This window comes from Takifugu flavidus, chromosome 16, assembly GCF_003711565.1.
Source record: "Takifugu flavidus isolate HTHZ2018 chromosome 16, ASM371156v2, whole genome shotgun sequence".
NCBI classification, from domain to species: Eukaryota; Metazoa; Chordata; class Actinopteri; order Tetraodontiformes; family Tetraodontidae; genus Takifugu; species Takifugu flavidus.
This window is the reverse complement of record NC_079535.1, coordinates 1,792,849-1,812,366: the sequence shown is the minus strand read 5'-3', so window position 1 is coordinate 1,812,366 and position 19,518 is coordinate 1,792,849. Positions and strand designations below refer to the sequence as shown.

The 19,518-nt window shown below is 41.5% G+C and overlaps 1 protein-coding gene across 5 annotated transcripts; it reads left to right on the top strand.

The window, feature by feature from the left end:
• Positions 1-281: 281 nt before the first annotated feature.
• LOC130539650 (gephyrin-like) lies at positions 282-19,501 on the top strand. 5 transcript variants are annotated; one of them, XM_057058127.1, is made up of 24 exons: positions 282-555; positions 2,788-2,866; positions 3,508-3,565; positions 3,655-3,747; positions 3,929-4,023; positions 4,159-4,225; positions 4,682-4,975; positions 5,118-5,219; positions 7,108-7,245; positions 8,855-8,897; positions 8,982-9,119; positions 9,205-9,297; positions 11,302-11,357; positions 11,891-12,010; positions 12,086-12,144; positions 12,918-13,071; positions 13,475-13,596; positions 13,901-13,988; positions 14,094-14,167; positions 14,841-14,905; positions 15,638-15,741; positions 16,046-16,142; positions 16,275-16,413; positions 16,505-19,501. In XM_057058127.1, exons 1-23 carry the CDS (start codon positions 492-494, stop codon positions 16,406-16,408), a joined length of 2,337 nt encoding a protein of 778 aa, XP_056914107.1. In that variant the 5' UTR covers positions 282-491; the 3' UTR covers positions 16,409-16,413; positions 16,505-19,501. The 5 variants fall into 5 exon arrangements, 3 of the variants coding, with proteins under 3 accessions (XP_056914107.1, XP_056914108.1, XP_056914109.1); XM_057058128.1 differs by lacking the exon at positions 5,118-5,219; XR_008954189.1 differs by lacking the exons at positions 15,638-15,741; positions 16,505-19,501 and having other exon boundaries at positions 16,275-16,326.
• Positions 19,502-19,518: the final 17 nt, after the last annotated feature.

Below are 19,518 nucleotides of genomic sequence, written 5' to 3'. Positions count from 1 at the left end.
GGTGTCATGATGATTTGTGATGTGATTCCATCATGAGAATCCAAACATTTAATAAACATGATCACAACTCTCTGTTGATCCCAGACTCGTTTTGTTCCTCTGACTGCAGACTGATCCATTCTGGCCAGCTGGCTTTCCAGATTTCCCTGATTTGTTCGAACCTTTCTGCTGATTGGTTTGATTTTATCATTAGTTTTGGATGGTTTCCCATCTTCTCCCTTATTTGCCGTCGCTCCGTCCGTTATAAATAAATGGTGCGTTCACGTTCCCAGGTTTCCAACTTCGCTCTGCGTCCACACTTTGGTCGCGTCTGCCTCTTCGCTCCGTTTGACGCTTTCTGACATTTATTCCAGCAGAGGACAGGCGCGCACACACACACACGCACACGTACACACACGCACTCCTCCTCCTCCAGAGGCGCAGCAGCAGCAGCAGCAGCGCTGCCCTGTTTCTATGTATGTGCCGGCTCAGTACCGACAGAGGTTGTAAACATGGCGGCGGACGGGATGGTGCTCACCAACCACGACCATCAGACACGGGTGGGGATTCTCACAGGTAAGGCGGCCTTTTGAGATCGAACCGAAGCGAATCCCGGTGCGGGTCGTGCGCCCGTGTGGCGTTAACGTCGCTGTCACGATGCGAGCCGTTTTCAGTGCCGAGGCTAGCTGCTGGTGCTGCTCCATGCTAAGCTAACCGGTTGCTAACGCCAACTGCATTTTGACAGCCCCGACAGATGTGCAGCACGTCTCCAAACGCTCTGGTCTGGCTTCTAAGGTCCCACAGCTTCCAAAGTCTTGGACAACGACGTTGTCCTTAACGTCCAATGGTCGGTCGGGGTATTTAAATCGGCGTTAAGTGGACAGCAGGAAAGAAAAGTCCTCGAAAAGATTTTCAAAATGAAGGACTTGTTTTATCATCTAGCGGTTGCTTTCTGGTTTTGAGGTTAACGCAGGTTTGCTTCATTTTTGGGGTCTTTTGGTGGTGCGGCGTGTCGCTACCTTGCCACAATTAAATATATATTTCCCCCAGTGTGGCGTTACAGAGCCTACATCAGCTGCATTATTCATGTCTCTTTGCAGATCCGATACGTTGGCCTCTAGCGGGGATGCGCTTTTATTTATATTCCTTATCGGATCCTGGCTCATTCGCTCTTATATGGGCGTAACGTGTCTTGATTTTATACCCTATTATTTTATTTACTAATGAGTCGTGGTTGTGTTAGCCCGACCTTATAGCTGTTATTTGGTGGGGGGGGGGACTCGGCGTCAAATCGACATGAATTCGGCTTTGCAGGTTTCAGGTTTGCAGCTTTAGTAATGACCTCGGCTAATGCTGGATGGTGGTGTAAGAGGAGAAAATGGAGCAGCGTTCGGTTTTGCAGCCACCATTCCAAAAGCTGCTACCTGCTTCCCGAGCGTCAGTGGACGTGAGAGTCATGTCAAAACGGTCGCGGCTAGCAGCGACTAGCATCCCGGCTAACAGCCGCTAACCTTCCACCCAGCTGACAAACACAAGCTTCCATCTAAAGTGTGTAAGAGCTTAATGCACACCTACTGCAGACGACAACTGTCAAAGGCCAAGAATTAGAAGGCATTTGCCGATTTATTATTGCAAATAGGAACTGTTGACAGGGCTTTAGTCTCCACACCGAATGCGGGTCAAAAGAATCCCCACAGTGGAACAATTAAACTCATTGGTTTGTCAGATGAGTGACTAGAAAGGCCTTGTGAGCACTGACAAGCATGTTGTGTTTGGATGTTTCATGGGAATTGTTGCCAGTGAGACCACGTGACTGGGAAGACCAGATTGGACCAAGTTGACTTGAAGCAGGATTTGCTGATCCAGATCCGTGTGATCCAGGACCCACAATGAATCTGAATGTTGCGTTAGACCTGGTTTTATGACAGCTGTGCTGTCAGGAAGAGAACATGTATGCACATATGTACGGTTTCCGTCATTTGTACTCTTAGTTTTAGGCTCAGCACTTTAGATTTGTGGTTCTTCCGGCACCGTTGATAGATGCCACGCTGCTTCTGCTGCGTACTCACTATTCTCTCTGTAAATTGTGTCACGTCACTGTCTTTCCTTCCAATTTTTAAGGTCCTGCACATCTATTTTGTCCTCATCCTATCAGACATTGTAAACATTGAGTCATAGCTGTTATTTTTAACATGCTATTTTGTGTTCAATCAGGTCTCCAAATACACTTGAGACAACCAGGGAAACCCTGGATTTGAAGTTTGAGGACATTGTATTACTTCAAACAAGAGTTTTCTTTTTCCCTCATAGAGCTATGAAGCGTAAAAGCCTCAGCTCGGATTTAGCCCCAGTTATTGAATATTTGTGGATTCGTATGAGAGTTTGCTGCACTTTCCTATTTGATTCTGTTGTTTTTGCAGGCCACTCATGTGTTTGGCCTCCATTAGCATATTTGTATTCCACCAGTTTGTTTCCAGTCCCGCTGAACTAAGCTAACAGCCATGTTGTCTCAAGGTTATCATCTGGACAGTCATCCAACAAAGTATTTAAATCTTTCAGGACAAGAATCTGCTGTCTGACCAGTTCAGGTTAAAGATGCACATTTACAACCCCAACTTTTAACACAACACCTCCGATTATCCTGATGAAGAAGGGGGCTGTCTCAATTACTGGACAAATTTCCTTTCTTCTCTGTGTAGAAACCACTCAAACTTCTTAATTTCTATATATTTTCCCCACATCTGTCTTGAGTTTCATTCGGAAGTTATGAATACCACCTTAAAGGTCGTGTGTTGGGTTTTCTTTCAGTCAGTGACAGTTGCTTCAGGAACCTGGCTGAGGACAGAAGTGGAGTCAATTTAAAGGACCTGGTCCATGATCCCTCACTGTGAGTAGATCTGTGTCTTATTGTCTGAGCCTCTGAGTAATAGAAGGATTACCCAGTATTCAAAACAAAGCAGGCTGATTCTCCCATCAGGGTCTGGCTTTGAAATGGAATATAAATGAAATGGAAGGAGTTGTCTTGAAATGGGCTCTGAAAATAAACAATCCCAGCACCTGTTGCACTGTTGTCAGCTCCTCTCGTTGCTGCTCCCTAGGATTGTTAGCTGCAGCAGGCTGGTCGACAAGGCAACCCTGGAGCTGTGGGTAGATCCAGGTCCAGCTCTGTATGCCTTCACAGTGTTAGTGTCTGGGCATCGGCTGTGTGTTCTTTGGTTGACGATTAAAATACGCTGGATAGACATGACTTCCTCTTGAATAAATGAAATAATTATCAATTGGGTGTATTTCCTCCCAGCCCAAACTCACATGAACAAAGCATGAACTGAAACCTTCAAACACAGGTTGGTGCAACACTGTAGTATTATGCATTAAAAAAACAGGGGAATGTTTCTGTTCTCTGTTTAGTTTAATCAAGTCATTTTGAAATCATTTTCTGTGAATCCCATAAGAGCCTCGAGGATCTTTGGAAAGCCTGATGATCTGCTCCAACATAACATTCAGGTGTTCTTTGTGTTACCGCTGCAGATTAGGGGGCGTCATCGTAGCCTACAAGATAGTTCCAGATGAGATTGATGAAATTAAGGTAACGGAGACCCTCTAATATGCCACATGTGGACTCTACCACTTGTGTATTGATGTATCAGAGCTTGTGTGTGTTTTACACGGATGCAGGAAACTCTTTTAGAGTGGTGTGACGACCTTGAGTTGAATCTTATTCTCACTACTGGAGGAACTGGATTCGCGCCACGTGACGTCACCCCTGAGGTACGAGTGCCTGGATTTTACAACTTTATTGTGAACTGTGCATGTGCAGAACACATACCAGCAATAAAGCCGGTGATATAGGAAACGGTCCATATTTCTGACAAGTAATTTGTGGAGATGCAGTAACCGGGCAGACGAGCTGTTTAAATATTGCAACTAAAAGCGGACGATTGCGTCCCAGGCAACCAAAGAGGTGATCGAGAGAGAGGCTCCTGGAATGGCTCTGGCCATGCTGATGGGCTCGCTGAATGTCACTCCTCTGGGCATGCTGTCCAGGTAATGATCTTTTGGTGTCTCCTTTAATAGTTATTCAGACATGCTGCCCACAGCAGGAGGTGCACCTCTGTTTTCTGCTCAGTGTGGATCAGCTCCTCTCCTGGTCTAATCTCTGTTTTACTGCCATTTCTTCAGGCCTGTGTGTGGAATCCGTGGTAAAACTCTGATCATCAACCTGCCAGGGAGCAAGAAGGGCTCTCAGGTACAATTCTTTTGGGTTTCATCTCACAAGACTTAAACAAACTGGGAAACGTGGGTCATTGAGGTGAAGTTCATGACAGAAATTGGTTCAAGCTCAGTGGGGCCGCTTTGTCTGTATAAAATGGTCTGTTTACGGTGTTGCTTTTAAATGAAAAATAATTGTTTTATGTATGAACACTCAAACCAAAAGCCATATACTCAGTGTGTTGTGCAGCAACACAGAATAGTGGAGGTGGTTTTAAACGCTGTCAAAGACTATATCAAACAGGTGTTCATGGACGCCTGAAAGCTTTAAATGTTCAGGCTGTGACATCATAAGAATCTGAAGCAACGGATGTGAAGACAAGTGGGACAGCATCATTTAGAAGCGCTGCCACGTCTCCTTTTGATGTTGAGCCGTCTTATCTTTGAGTTTGACAGGCTTTTTGAATGGGTCTCCGGCGTTGTTGTCTCGCAGGAGTGTTTCCAGTTCATTCTTCCCGCTCTGCCGCACGCCATCGACCTGCTGCGCGAGGCAACAGTTGGGGTGAAAGCCACGCACGCCGCCCTGCAGCAGCTGCCCTCCTCCTCCCCGCCGCTGAGCAACGCGCACAGCAACGCGCACTCCAACACACACACCATGGAACGCGGCACCCAGTGCGAGGAAGAGGAGGACGAGGAGGACGACAGGAGGAGAAGCCGACACGCGCACAACCACCACCATCACCAGCACGGCTCCTCGCACATCACCGCAGCGGCGATCGCTGCCAAGGTAACGGCGAGACAGGGCCGTTCTCATTTGTGACGTCATAATGGAGTCATTTCATCTCATTCACCTGTCTGTGTGTGGGGACATCCCTCCCTCTGTCTGTCTGTCCTTTTTGGATATCCCTGCATGCATGTGTGTTCATCAGACGAGCCATGCTGTGATCATGGCTAAAGGGGGTCCCTACCTGCCCGGACACACACCTGCCCCTCCCTCTCATTTCACTTGTTCCTGTTCCCATGACGAGCAGGTGAGACCCTCACACATGCACACCCATCCTCCCCTCCCATTCTTTGTTGTGCAGATATGGAGAGGTCTTTGAATGCACTTTGATCTCAAGTGAATCAGTTCATATTTGTAAATCGAGTTTTGATTTGAATGTCTGATATTAACGGTGGTTCTTTATGAACATGGCTAACAGTCCACAGGCCATATTATCAGTAATGTTACATTACAGTCAGTTTTTCTTTGGTGTGGCCAGAGATTGTGAATTGCGAATTAAGGTGATTTTTATTGTGAAAAAGTCTGATAAATCTCACACACACACATACACACGTATATATAATCTGTCCAGCACTTTCTTATAAATACAATTTACTTGTAGGTCCATAAAGATTTAAGCAATTACGTAGATAAATTTCATCTTTTGCCTCAATATACCAGCATTTGGAATAAAACAGCACGTGATTGAACTGCAGACAAACAACTGGTCTGACTGTTGCAGCCATTTTATACCTCCAGTTTTAGCATCAAGAATTAGGACTTCTGCTTTAAATCACATGACACAGGAGATATGGTTGAATTTATGGGTTAAATTTAAATTTTCTTCACTGTTTGACTGGAACTAACACAGTTAGATGGATGCAGCATCACCAAAAGAGTTAGACCATCACTGCAAGGAGAGATGATCAAAACATCTTTGGAAGTACCAAAGATGTACCGGTAATCAAATCAAGAATTTTGTACATAAAATCCATTGCTGACATCAGTGATGGGAAATATCACAGAATACCATGAGTTTCTGAGGAAGGAAAAATGAAAATTCTTTAAAGTTTTAGGCAGATAAAAAAACAGCAATTCAACAGCTGGATACAACTGGTGTTGTTTATGGAGGCCAGACTTCAAACAGTCATTAACAGCAAAGGATCTTTTGTTAATCCAGGATTAATAGCTTTTTTGTTTTGTTTTTCCCCCAAATGAACACGAAAAGTAAATACATATCTGCAGATTATCAAATTAGAGGTTTTATTGTTTAATTTACACGCAGAAAAAACGGTGAACAAGCCAAAATGTCCATGGTTCCACTGATGTGATATAACGGTAACAATAAAGATTGAAAAGCTTATTAGAATTTAAATGATTGTCTATCATACAGGAAGCCGGTGAGGCCCAGAAACCATAAAAAAACTTTGCTGCAGTTCAATAATCCAGTAAAATGGCTCGGCTAGTTTGGGACTTGGCTTCAAATTCCTGTCTAATCCTAATTTCACGTGCATTTTTTCCATCTATTCAAGTGATTTACATGTAATTTAATTTGCATGACATATTTTTCTACACACAAATGTTTAAATGACTGTGCTGCAAAGCCATTAATCATGAAATAATCATTTTGTGCTACTACATTACCAATGGTAGAAATAATTAGAGTCACGATCAGGTCAGTGAATTTGAGGGAAACACAGACTTTATTATCCCATGTGAATGTGCCACATATGATGTGAGAGCAAATTCCGTAACCCAATGATCCCCCCCCTTTGCTAAGGGAAGAGAAGACTCAATAAACTTCTCACAGCAGATACTTAACTACTATATTCATCTGTAATCTGGTTTAAATCATTTAAAACTACAGTTTCAGTGAATCCCGTTTTGATTCTACTGCTTTAAAGTAAAATGTTAAGTTGTGCATTAAGTGTTGTGATGAAAAACAGATTTGTGGGGAAATTCTTCGCATTCAAATTGAAAGAAAATGCATGAAAAACCACATTTGCTGTTTTGTTTTGGTTGGATGCTGAAGCAGTGAGACTGATGCTTAATGGAACATTTCATGAATATGGATAAAGCTTTTGTTTACTGTGTGTGTGTGTGTGTGTGTGTGTGTGTGTGTGTGTGTGTGTGTGTGTGTGTGTGTGTGTGTGTAGATCCCAGACTCGATCATTTCTCGAGGTGTTCAGGTGCTTCCTCGAGATTCGGCCTCTTTAAGCTCCACCCCTTCCGAGTCACCACGGGCAACACAGGCAAACTCCCGCCTTTCCACCGCCTCATGTCCGACCCCCAAGGTACACACAAGCTTTCACTCATGCACGCAGAGCATCACAAAGCCGTAACCGTAAATCCAATTCATTCTCCTACCAAATCCATATAAAGGCGTGTTGGCATGACACAGCAGATCCAAATTCTAATTTTCGCAGGGTAATTGCTGCATGATGGAAGTTTTTACTCATTGTTTCTGCCTCTATTGTCCCTGTGAATATTATCCTGCTGTCCTTCACAAATATAAGTGTCGTTTGACATTAGAATTGAAATCCCTAAATGTGACCATGAATTTCATGTAATTTTTTCACTTCCGCTCTTACGTGGTTCTGCATGAGATCTGCGTTGGTAGTGGGGTTTCAGCGTCTTGGCTCAGAACTTGCATGGCATTTTAGAGCCCGCAGCCATGTTCACTTCACTTTAGTGAAATGCTTCAGGGCCTGGATTTGAATGGGAGTGAATGAGTCTGTGAGAAATGACTCAAGTTGTGGTACATTCACATGAATTAGCGCAACAATCCCCGTTGAACGTTCGGTTCAACTGGTGTTATGCAGCCATCTTTTGAATTTGGTGTAAATTTAGTCCAAAACAAAATAAAACATCCAATTTGTGTTGATGGAAAGAAACAATGCTGATGTGCTCATGTAGGAACTTTTGTCTTTGTACCTAAAAGCAGATCCCAGCACTACTTTCTTTAATTTTAAAAAAGAAAAAGCTTCTATATATATATACCAAGATGTAACAATTCCCCTTCAGAAATGAAGTTTTCTCAGTTCAGTTGAGGTTCCTCGTTTACAAGTGAACTGCAGGCAAAGTTCTAATAATCAGTGATGGACTAATAAAATGTAGAATTCATCACACACACACACACACACTACATAGGAACCTAAATAAACAGGAAGTGTGGCAATCATTGTCTGATAAAGTCAATCAACGAATATATGTAGCACCCTGACTGTGGAGAGGAAAGTTACTGTACTGTGTGTAACTTGATGAACAGGGCACTGAGGTCTGGGACATGAGGCCTTGAACTCATCTCAGCTCTGGCTCAAAAATAATTAAAATCTCTTGATGGCATGCAGTCAGTAACAAGCCTTTTTCATTAATTGCAACTGACCCCAGTTTTCATTAAAGGGGCTCCAGGACTTGGAGCTGCAGTCACCAAAATGAATTGGCCACGTTTCTTTGCGGTGGTTAGCACAGTGGCCTCGTAGCTTAGCACACTCCAGTGTCCTGTCAGTCCAATAACATGCAGATGAGGTGGATAGGGGACTCTAAATTACCCTGAGGAACAGCGTCTGTGCTTTACAGTGTCCAGGGGATCCGTGCACACGGCATTACTTTGAAACCTTTCCTGTTTAATATGACTACACGCTTTACAATCCTATTTGTTTTTAGATTTTGCCCACACAGATTTGAGTAGAAGCAGGTTTTTATCAAAACTGGACAAAAGAAATGCAGAAGCACAAAACTAGAATTAATTTCATGGTTGAGTTACCCAATTTAATTGATAGCATTTCTATCCTAAGCGTAGTTTCTGATAATATTGCGCAGTTAAGACACAACACAGAGGGGCTGTTGCTTTAAACATGGCTACGACGAACACAACTAGAATATCTCTCTGTCTCTGTGCAGGTTCAGTCACGATGTGGCAGTAATGAGAACATTCTAAGAGCCAGTAAGTTGTGTGTGTGTGTGTGTGTGTTCTCACCGTCATCTCTTCTGTATGCTCACCTCTTTTCTCTTTAATTTTTGTGCATAGGTCACAGTGCCGTGGACATCCGCAAAGTGGCACGCCGTCATCGCATGTCTCCGTTCCCATTAACATCCATGGACAAGGCCTTCATAACTGTTCTAGAAATGACACCAATCTTGGGAATCGAAGTTATTAACTACAGAGGTGAGGCTTTTGCATATGTGTGTGATTATTGGTGAATTAGACCAGATCAGCTGATTACTGACGTGACCTTTGTTCTTTTCTCCAGATGGTTTGGGCCGCGTGCTTGCTCAGGACATCTATGCCAAAGACAATCTTCCTCCATTTCCCGCCTCTGTTAAAGATGGCTATGCTGTACGAGGTGAGACTACTTATATCAGGCAGAAATACGAGTATTACACAGCCAAAGTGATCTGTTTAGCTTCTTAAACCAGAAACAGTTAAAGAATTTAATTACATAATAATTGTACTCAGGTGTAAAAAAAGTGCTGAAAGAAGCTGATGCTAGTGATAAAGAAGACAGATGGAACAACGTTCTGGCTCTTCTATGCAAACTTAAAGAGATGGAACCTACATGGAAAACTATTAAATTCAGCTGCTCTATCAAAGCTGAAGTTGCTTCAGTTCAGTTTTGTGCTGGGCAACTTTGCCTTCGCCTTCATTCACACTGCCGCCAAAGTGGCCTGAATCAGATTTTTTTCGCTCAAACGTGACCTGAATCTGCTTTGTTTCTGACAGCGTGAACAGCACAAGTCAAATCCAGTTCAGGTCACTTCCAACTATGGTTCTGAATTGGATGCGTACTGGATTTTTTTTTTTTTAATGCAACATGAACAGCCAGCATTTAATGCCAGTTTGACGTCTTTCTGGAGCAACATATGTTCAAGATTCAAGAGTACTTTATTGATCCCTTTAGGGGGTGTCCATCAGGGAAATTAGCATCTCCAAAAAAACGTACAGCACTGTACAAAATTTCCCACCACCATTACACACCATTAAACCTATTAAAGATAATAAAAATAGAATAAAATAAGAAATAAAATAGAATAAATTAAAAATAGAATATAAATATAAATATAAATATAAAACTATAAAAATGTAAATAAATGAATAGATGGCTGAATGAACTGAATGAATGGATATCACAGTATTATGTTATTCCAGTCCTTCTGTTGGCCCTCCTACCCCCCAGTGAGGAGTTGAACAGTCTGATGAACTTGGGCAGGCGCAGTCTCTGGCTGATCAGGCTTCTCTGGCTGTGGATGACAGTGTGCAGAGGGTGGCGGACATTGTCCATGATGCTCCGCAGTTTGTCAATAGCTCTCCTCTCTGCCACTGTCGCCAGAGGTTTCAGCTTCATCCCCACCACCGAGCTGGCCCGCCTGTTACAGCTCTGTGGAAAAGGACGTCATCATTACGATGATAAAAAAAGAAGACAGCAATAATGGAGTTAGCCAGTGGAGAGATAAAAAAGACTTGGAGCAGAATTAATTATTATTGGGAGGGGGTCACACTTCGGTGCAAGCCAAACTTGTGTGGTCTTATCGCAGTTGCTCACAAATTTGCTGCTGCACACTGTTAAACTGGAGACTAGCTTCAATGTTCTGTGCATGACATCAGGAATGTTCAACTGCACATGTGGCTTCACTTCAGGAGTGTAAGCTGTTCACATTGCAGTCTGCAGGCAGGCCACATTGAAACATGTTGTCTGAACACACAAACATAAAAAATGGGATCTTGGAGCATGGAGGCCTGCAGTGGGAACGTAGCCTGAGATGCTAGTTTCAGGTCTACAGGTCTAATCTCTGGAACAATAGAGCAATTTATGGTACCACGCATAGAATACTCAAACCCACGCACACAACAGCAGCTTGAGGACATGACATGATTTGTGAACCTGGGCTGGCAAATCCTTCTTCTAAACCTGATGGAATATTCACATACCGGTAGCTCTTCTGTAAAATGGCAATGGAGCAAAATTCCTTTTTTTCTTTTCAAGATATTGACATTTGGCCTGCGCTGGTGTTTCCATTCTGTGGGTGTTGCCAGTAGATAGCATTGATTTATGTGAGAATCCAAGATGGCAACAGCAATTCTCCTAACTAATCCACAAATCACTGGGCCACTAAAGCCAGAGGGGTCCTACATCAGACCTCAGACAAGTGTGCCTATGGAAAATCTGCTCCAGTACAAGCACAAGGATAAATTCAGTAGCTGCTACAGTCTATAGAGTACTAAAACCCTTCTACTCCAAAAGGATGAGGATGGGCAGGCGATACTTTAGCATTTGCTTATTTGCAGGTTAAATTCCATGTATGTTGTCAGTTGTTCAGACATTATTCTGTTCTCATTATTTTGTCTGTAGCTGCTGATGGGCCAGGAGATCGCTTCATCATGGGGGAATCGCAGGCTGGACAGCAGGTCACTTTCAATACATGATGCATTTAATTTTCATACAAAAATACTGGGGCATCTGCTTTATTTATACACTCTCTTTAGCATTTTCACTGCATGAAATATAAAAATAGTAATTGCTCTTTTCCTTGTTCTGTAGTTTCTTGTGTGTTGCATTAGGAATGTAGCATCACAATTTGGTTGCATTTTCTTACTTTAAAAAGTTACCTTTGTATAAGTGTTTTAGTTAATTCAACTTCTATTTTGTGAAAATGTGCATCTGATCAGTTCCAAAATATTTGCAGAGCCCAAATTGACATAACTTTTCCCCCTTGTTGTGAGGGGGGAAAGTCCCTCTGTCCAAAAAATGAGTTTTCTCTCTTTTTAATATCCATATCAGGCTGATGTGAAATGTCTTTACTAAAGTGGGACATTAGTTGTACTGTGTAAACATATGCAGAAAGGGAGATTTGTGGTATCATTTCTCTATTGGTTGTTCGCTTAAAGCGCTGTCACAGACCTCAGAAATAAATATGCATTGAAGTTGTCTGTGTTTGTAGCCCACTCACACAATAATGCCAGGTCAGGTGATGAGGGTGACGACTGGAGCTCCTATTCCTTGTGGAGCTGATGCTGTAGTCCAGGTAGAAGATACAGAGCTTCTACGGGAGTCTGAGGATGTAAGTAAACAAGCGCCATCTTAGTTTGGCTGTTCATGGTGGACTGTATCAGCCTTTCTGTCCTTCTTATCTCAGGGCACAGAGGAGCTTGAGGTGAGGATTATGGTCCAGGCCCGGCCCGGACAGGACATCAGGTAAAAACAAATGACCGTTAAATGCTTAAGAATTGCAAGGGATCGCAGAGTCACCACCAAAGCTGCTGTAGGAAGCTGTCGAAATGGCAAATAATCATAGAAAAGATATTCTTCTTAAAAAAAATGATTGTAACTGATTTGTAAAGTTCTATGCTGCCCTCTGACTATAAGCACCACACTGGTGGAAACAGCAAGTTAACACCTCTAGTGAATCTGCGTACATACGCCTCAGTTAGCTCCAGGTAGCAGCAAATATCTGGAAATAATTTCTTATTAGTAGCTGCACAGAGTACGGTAAATGCAAAACCAGGCGTAAGCGCACGTGCATGTATAAATGTTTGCCACGGTTATTGGTCCGCATGTCGAGCTGATGTGCAGCCAGAAGTCCATGAACCATAAATAACATGCAAAGTGGAAGGCAGTGACCTATAGACCAGGTTTGGTTGGAAGAATTTAGGCACGTCAGCGACACCCAATCAAAACCTTCCCCATTCACGGTAGCTTTGTTAAAGACATGATAATGAAAGATTGTAAGGATAACTCATATTTTCGATCCATGTGACCATTATTTTGAATGACATTAGCATTGAATGCGTTGTTTTTAGCAGTATGTCATTGCTTTACTCACTGTGTTCATTTGGTTAGAAATTAAAAGCTACTAATAGAACCACTCTAATGATTATTGCTGTAATTTATATTTGTCACAGTTTTTATTTATTTTTGAATTGCTCAACAGCCCCACTGACTAAATTGACCCTTCTGTGACTGTACAGGCCAATTGGTCATGACATCAGGCGAGGGGAGTGTGTGTTGGCTAAAGGAACACATATGGGCCCGTCAGAGATCGGCCTGCTGGCTACAGTGGGAATGACTGAGGTCAGCGTCCACAAGTTCCCTGTGGTGGCTGTCATGTCCACGGGAAATGAGGTACAAACAAAAGCACATTTTGAGTTAGAAAAAAGAAAATAATAAAGGAACTGCTCAGAAACTGAAAACTAGAATTGGCGTTAGACTACAAATTCCATACAGTTGCTAACAACCTTCAGTGCTTATCTTTAAAACAATCTATTTAAAATCTTGGTTTTGCTCTCCCGTAAAAAATGGCGTCTACCTCACAATTTGTTTTTATGAACTTGAACTACTAAGTGCTGAGACTTTAAGGGCGTCCAAGGTCAGACAGGATGCAAAGATACCCAAATGTTGTCTGTGTTTATGTGCTTCAACTGCCTGTGAGATTGGAATGAAGGCCATCTTTGACATGTAGGGAAAGTGGAAATCAAGGACTTCCAGCATGTTTTTAAAAAAACAGCTCCTGTTTGTGCATGTGCAGCTCCTGAATCCAGAGGATGACCTTCACCCAGGAAAGATTAGAGATTCCAACAGGTCAACACTGTTGTCCACCATCCAGGAGCATGGATATCCCACCATCAACCTCGGAATTGTTGGAGACAAGTAGGAAAGTTTTAGATTCATAAATATTAAAGGATTTCCTGTACTCCATTCAAAGTTGGTTGGAACAAAGGAAATGTGGTATCTTGAACCACGACTCTGTCAGTGATGAGAAAAGAAATGAGGTCATATGTTATCATTTCACTGATTTTGTAGAAAGTTTTTAAATCTAAACTGGCTTTTAACCCTTGGGGTGACTCGCGGTATGTACTATTTGAGGTTTGATTTGAGTTTAAGTTTGATTTCTGCTGTGAATGAACACTAACGGACAGTCGGTGGGCTTGATACACCCTGTGTGTGTTTGCAGCCCCGATGACTTGCTGTCAGCGCTGCACGAGGGGATCAGCCGTGCTGACGTCATCATCACCTCAGGTGGGGTGTCCATGGGAGAAAAGGTAAGCTCCAACTAATGAGCCCTCTCCTCAAACTGCCCTCACTCATTTGCTGACTAGTTTGTAAATTTCCAAGATGAAATGCGATGTGATTGTGTGTCTCATCAGGACTACCTAAAGCAGGTGCTGGATATTGACCTTCATGCTCAGATCCACTTTGGACGAGTCTTTATGAAGCCTGGGTGAGAATAGAGTTAGTTGGGGAAATTTTACTTGTCAAAGATTGGCTTCTAATCATATGATTTACTTTACTATGTTTTTCCAGCTGTAGCTAGCAATACAGTTAGCTACCACTGTTCTATTCTACTTGATGGGTTGGATTGCTGACAAATTACAGTAAAACAAACATACTTGCATTGTAAATGTTTATGTCAATTAAAGATAGCTTCTATTTAATACCAAAGTTACCAAGTTAAAATAGATTCATATGTCCGGAAGTGTGTTTGTGATTGCCTTAACAACAAATGTGGTAAATCAACAGAGTTTTTAGGAAACAGCATCACAACATTTTCTGCAATGGAGAATTTATGACCAATTTTATGTTTAAACAATGTTTTAATGATCCATTTCACAGTGCCAAGGCTTAAAAATCCAGTTAATTTAAACAAAGCTTTTGGACTTGATCAAGAAAAATGATGTTTTCCTATTCTTAAAACCCCCAATAATGAAGTGAGCCATGGCCCAAGTTTGCTGACTCCTGGTCAGGACTTTATGTGTGCACCAATCTCACTATTTCTAATTAGCATACCGGTAGATGTGTTACCATTGTTGTTGTTAGCCTGTACATTCTGGATATTTTGTTCTTATTGGATTTGTTGTCATGATTTTTATTTTTATCCCGTTTTTGCCCTTCAGTCTTCCTACTACCTTTGCCACGGTTGACATTGACGGAGCTCGCAAACTCATTTTTGCTCTGCCAGGTAATAGGGTAACCAACCATCGAGTTGCACATTGTGGTCCGTTGCCCCTGCAAATCTCTTACTATTGGGAACATTTCTTATTTTGTAACAACGAATGAATCATGGCAGATATGATAGCAAATATAACACCCGGGTTGTGATTTTATGTTATTACAGCTTGAGCCCCAGAATTACAAAGTTAGCTGTTAAATATTGACATGGACGGGGCCCAAAATGAGCCTTTATTTGTCTGGATAAATATTCTGAGAGCAGAGTGGCACTTATATCTGTAGGGTGTGTATTGAGTCAGTCTTATCTGAAATTCCACTGGTTAATCATCACACCTCTGTGCACTGTAAGCAGTTAGCACCCCAAATATTTAAAGGTATATGACTTTTTTCTTATTTTTATCTGAACCAGGCAAGAAAAAAATAGTATCCTTCTTTAGTCTTTGTATTTGGCAAAAAGAAACAGATGTACAGCTGGAAGGAATAAGACAATGCTATTCATTATATCTGGAGTAAACTGACTTACAGTTGATGTGGAATATACATCTTTCTGTTAAACATCTTTCTGTTAGTAATAAATTACCAAATAATGTGGACAAGTGATGGCAAAAGGGAGGGAGGCAGCAGTTTTACTCATACTTTCAACATTAGGAAGGTGCTCATGTCAGCTTGATAGTATTTTCTGTGGTTTTAAAGGTTTAGTTAGTAACAGAGCTGAGACAGTGAAGCTGTGTCTGCTTCCAAGGTAACCCAGTGTCTGCAGTGGTGACTTGTAACCTGTTTGTGATTCCGGCTCTGAGGAAGATGCAAGGCATTCTGGACCCCAGACCTACAATTATTAAAGCTAGGGTAAAATGCACACACATACACATATATGGATGGATGATGGATGGATGGATGGACGGATGGATAAATAGTAAATATGTCACGGTCACCCAGTTCCTGCGGGAGTCAATCCAGCCGGGATTCTACCTGGTTGGACGGAAAACCCGCCTGGACTGTAGCTCTCGATGACTAGCAATCCAATAGGTCATCATCACCCATAAATTCACCTTTAAATTCAATGTAGAAGGAGAGGTTAAATGTGTTATAGTGGTTGTTAGTAGTTATTGGAAATGCAGTTTTATGCTAAATACGGCTGCATGACTTCCAGCTTTCATGTGATGTAAAACTGGATCCTCGACCGGAGTATCATCGCTGCATTCTCACCTGGCATCATCAGGAGCCGCTGCCCTGGGCACAAAGCACAGGTAACCATGCATACATAGTTGCAGAATGGTGTGGAATACTTCCTGTATACATCAGTGATTTCCTCATTTAGAGTTTCTTCATTTGTAAATATTGTACACACAAACAAAGATTGTTGCTCCCTGTTTGTACAGGTAACCAGGTATCCAGCAGGTTAATGTCGATGCGGAGTGCCAACGGTCTGCTGATGCTGCCGCCTAAAACAGAGCAGTATGTGGAACTGCGTAAGGGAGAGGTTGTGGATGTCATGGTCATTGGAAGGTTATGATGCAGGTGTGACTTATCTCGGCTGTCTGTCTACACAAACACCTGTTTGTTTGTTTGTTTGTTTACTTGTTTAATTCAACTTTTAATATTTCTGCAGACTACAATCTAATTTGCTACCGATTACCATGGCAGTGCCAGGACTTCCTGTCTGGACAGGAAATTGGTAGGGGCAGGAAGTGATGCATGTCTACCTGGTCGCCATCAGCTGTGATGTCATATGCAACAGCCAGTCGGAGCCAGCAGAGGCAAAATCCTCATTGGTCTGCACTGAGGAGATCAGTGTATTTTAAAGAAAAGAAAAGATGAAATTAAAAAACATTAGATTCTGTAATATTATTATTATTATTATCTTGATGATATTATTATTATTAATATTCTTAATATTCGAATTAATATTCTTTTTATTATTATGATCATGATTCTGATTGAATATTATCATCTCAGTAGTAATCACACCCTCTTCTGTCTTGTTCATTTGCTTTGTGCATTAACCCTTTTCCCTGTTAGCTAGAGAGATATAAAGACCCGTTCCTCCCTTACCTCCTTATCCTTCTTCCCCATCTTCATTATTTCTTGTACTTCCACTTCTTCATTCTCCCTCTGTGCAGTAATTGTATATCACTTCCTGATCAAGACATTAACATGACTTTAAAGTAGTTGCATTTTCATTGCAGTTGGAAAGATAGTTTGTACAAGTGCAATATTTTAGTTCTTGCTAAAAATTGAAAAAGAGTTAAATATTTTGTGTTTTCCCCAGATACAAAGCTTACCAACGGTCAACGAAAGCCATTTAACTGACTGAATTCCAACAGTAGCCAACTTTACAGCAATGTGAGCTAATAGTGACCATACTGTAACCATTAATTTGGTTTTACTTTAACAATATGATAATGATAATAATTTAAAAAGAAAATATATATATATAGTATTTATTATATTAACTTTTAATAGTATGGTCTAATCCTGTATTCAGCAGATGTACAGGTACAAAGTTTACACTGTAAAACAATGTAAAACTTAAATAGTATAATCTTTGATATTTGCACTTTGACGATTGATAAACTATGGATAGTGTGATTGTTTTAATTTATTTCTCTTAATTTCTAGAGATCCTGTTAAAAGACCACAACCAGTGATTGTGCCAATCTCAAAGCAGAGAACCTTTTGTCAATGGACTATTTTCAGTTGGCATTAATACATGTTCGATGCTCTAGGGAATATTGCAACAAATAAAACGCCATATGCAAGTCAAAATGAACTACCGCACAGCGACGCGGATGCAACGCTTAATTCATAAGATGTGCTAATTTTGGTCCTTCCAGGAATTATTGTCATCTTAAAATTAACACCAATTATTATTCTGACAGCTTCTCTCCAAGCCGTCTTGTATGTGACAATGCTAATCTTGTTTGTTAAATAAAACCACAAACGAAAAGCTGTTTGAGCGAGTGCTGCCATTGACGTGATAGGAGATGTGCGCTGCGTTGTCACATGTATTGAAGTGAAGCCAGACTGTCTGGAGTCCGAGTGCTGCTGTCTTAAGTGGGGGACATTATTTGTGGACAGGGACCGGTTCCACAACATTTTTACACTAATTAAGTTATTTGCCAAACTGCTGAAAATTATGAACAACAGCTCGCTAAAACAAGAGAAATGATTCTATTTTGTCTAAGAGAAAGAGAAGCCGTACTGCAGCCCACCACCACAGGGCAGTTGTGATACTTTGGGTCCTCTTTTGGAAAACTCTGATGACAATTTAAAAAGAAAAAAAAGATATTCTAATAAACCAAGTCAGAGTCTTCATCACTTGGAAGCAGGGTGTCACATTGAGGTGCTTGTTAACCTTCATTACTGGTGTATTTCTACTGTATCAGTGTTTCGGTGCTTGTTAAAGGAATTATCCAATTTAATGGTTGCCAATTCCGTTCTGATGTCTTTTCAGCCTCCCTCTCTAAAGTCCTACTTCACTTTTTGCTTCAACCAGTCGGGCTTGATGGTTCTGATATCACACTGATGACTAATCTCAAGCTGTTCACTTATTAACAAGGATGATTTAAATGTCTTTTACTCCCAAACGTACAACAGTGTAGCAGAACTTAACTTGGAATTCTTTTGATTCTTGCTGAGTGTGATCAAACCTGACTGACATGTTCAAAGGTCTCATAATGGAATAGCTGCTAAAATGCTTGCTTTGATTTTATTATATGTACACAAAGGTCCACGAGGCTTTTCCCCCCTTAAACTTTTGTTCCAACATTGATCAGATACCTGATACGGATTCGTTTTTAATGTCGCAATTTTTCCCGAAACAAAAAACAGCACCAGTTTGAATTTTCTGGGTTTGAATTGCTTTTTCTGGTCAGTTGATTGAGTCTTCCTTCACTGTCCTTGTATTCTGTCTTGTCCTCATTCCCTTTCTTTTTTTACCCTTTCCCCCTTAACCTCATTTGCATGCTTATAAAGGGGTGCTTGTTTGTCCTCTTTGGGCAGGTTTCAGTCCAGGTGTGAGACCACCAGTGCAGCAACTTGGGTGGGATTTCTGATTTGACATAACAGCCTTTTGGATGGTTTTTCTTTTTCACGGAGCGAATGAACTTTAAACATCCAGGCTCTGGTACCAACGCTATCATGTCACTGAGTTCTCTGTCGGATGTTCTTCCCAGTTACCTCAAGTGCACCACACACCTTTTGGGGATTAATGCTGTTTTCATGCCAGTGACACAAAGTACAAGCACATGGTGACATTCGTTGCAGCTGTTTTGATGTTGTCATTCAGGGGGTGACCACATTCATGAACGCAGCTTCACCACGCATCCTGGCACCTGCCCATCGAGGACCACTTAAACCTAAATAGATTCATTTGAGTAAGAAGAAGCAGGTTATTGATAAACTGCCTTTGTGTGGAGTGATTCATAACAATGGACTGAAGTCAGTGTCACACTGCACACACTATTAACTATGACCAGCACTTGTAATGAAGCAATGACAGCATTCTACTACTACTGTATAAATATAATGAAGAGGATGTTTTTTCTGTAATGATATTATTGAAACTGAAGATAAATTAATAAAAAATAATCCTCATTATTCTGTATTTCTGCAATGGCAAGT

Coding starts and splice junctions, on each gene's coding strand:
- LOC130539650 (XM_057058127.1), top strand. CDS start 492: ATGGCGGCGGACGGGATGGTGCTCACCAACCACGACCATCAGACACGG. Junction 2,867..3,507: donor CTGGTCCATGATCCCTCACT/GTGAGTAGATCT, acceptor TTACCGCTGCAG/ATTAGGGGGCGTCATCGTAG. Junction 9,298..11,301: donor AGATGGCTATGCTGTACGAG/GTGAGACTACTT, acceptor TTTTGTCTGTAG/CTGCTGATGGGCCAGGAGAT.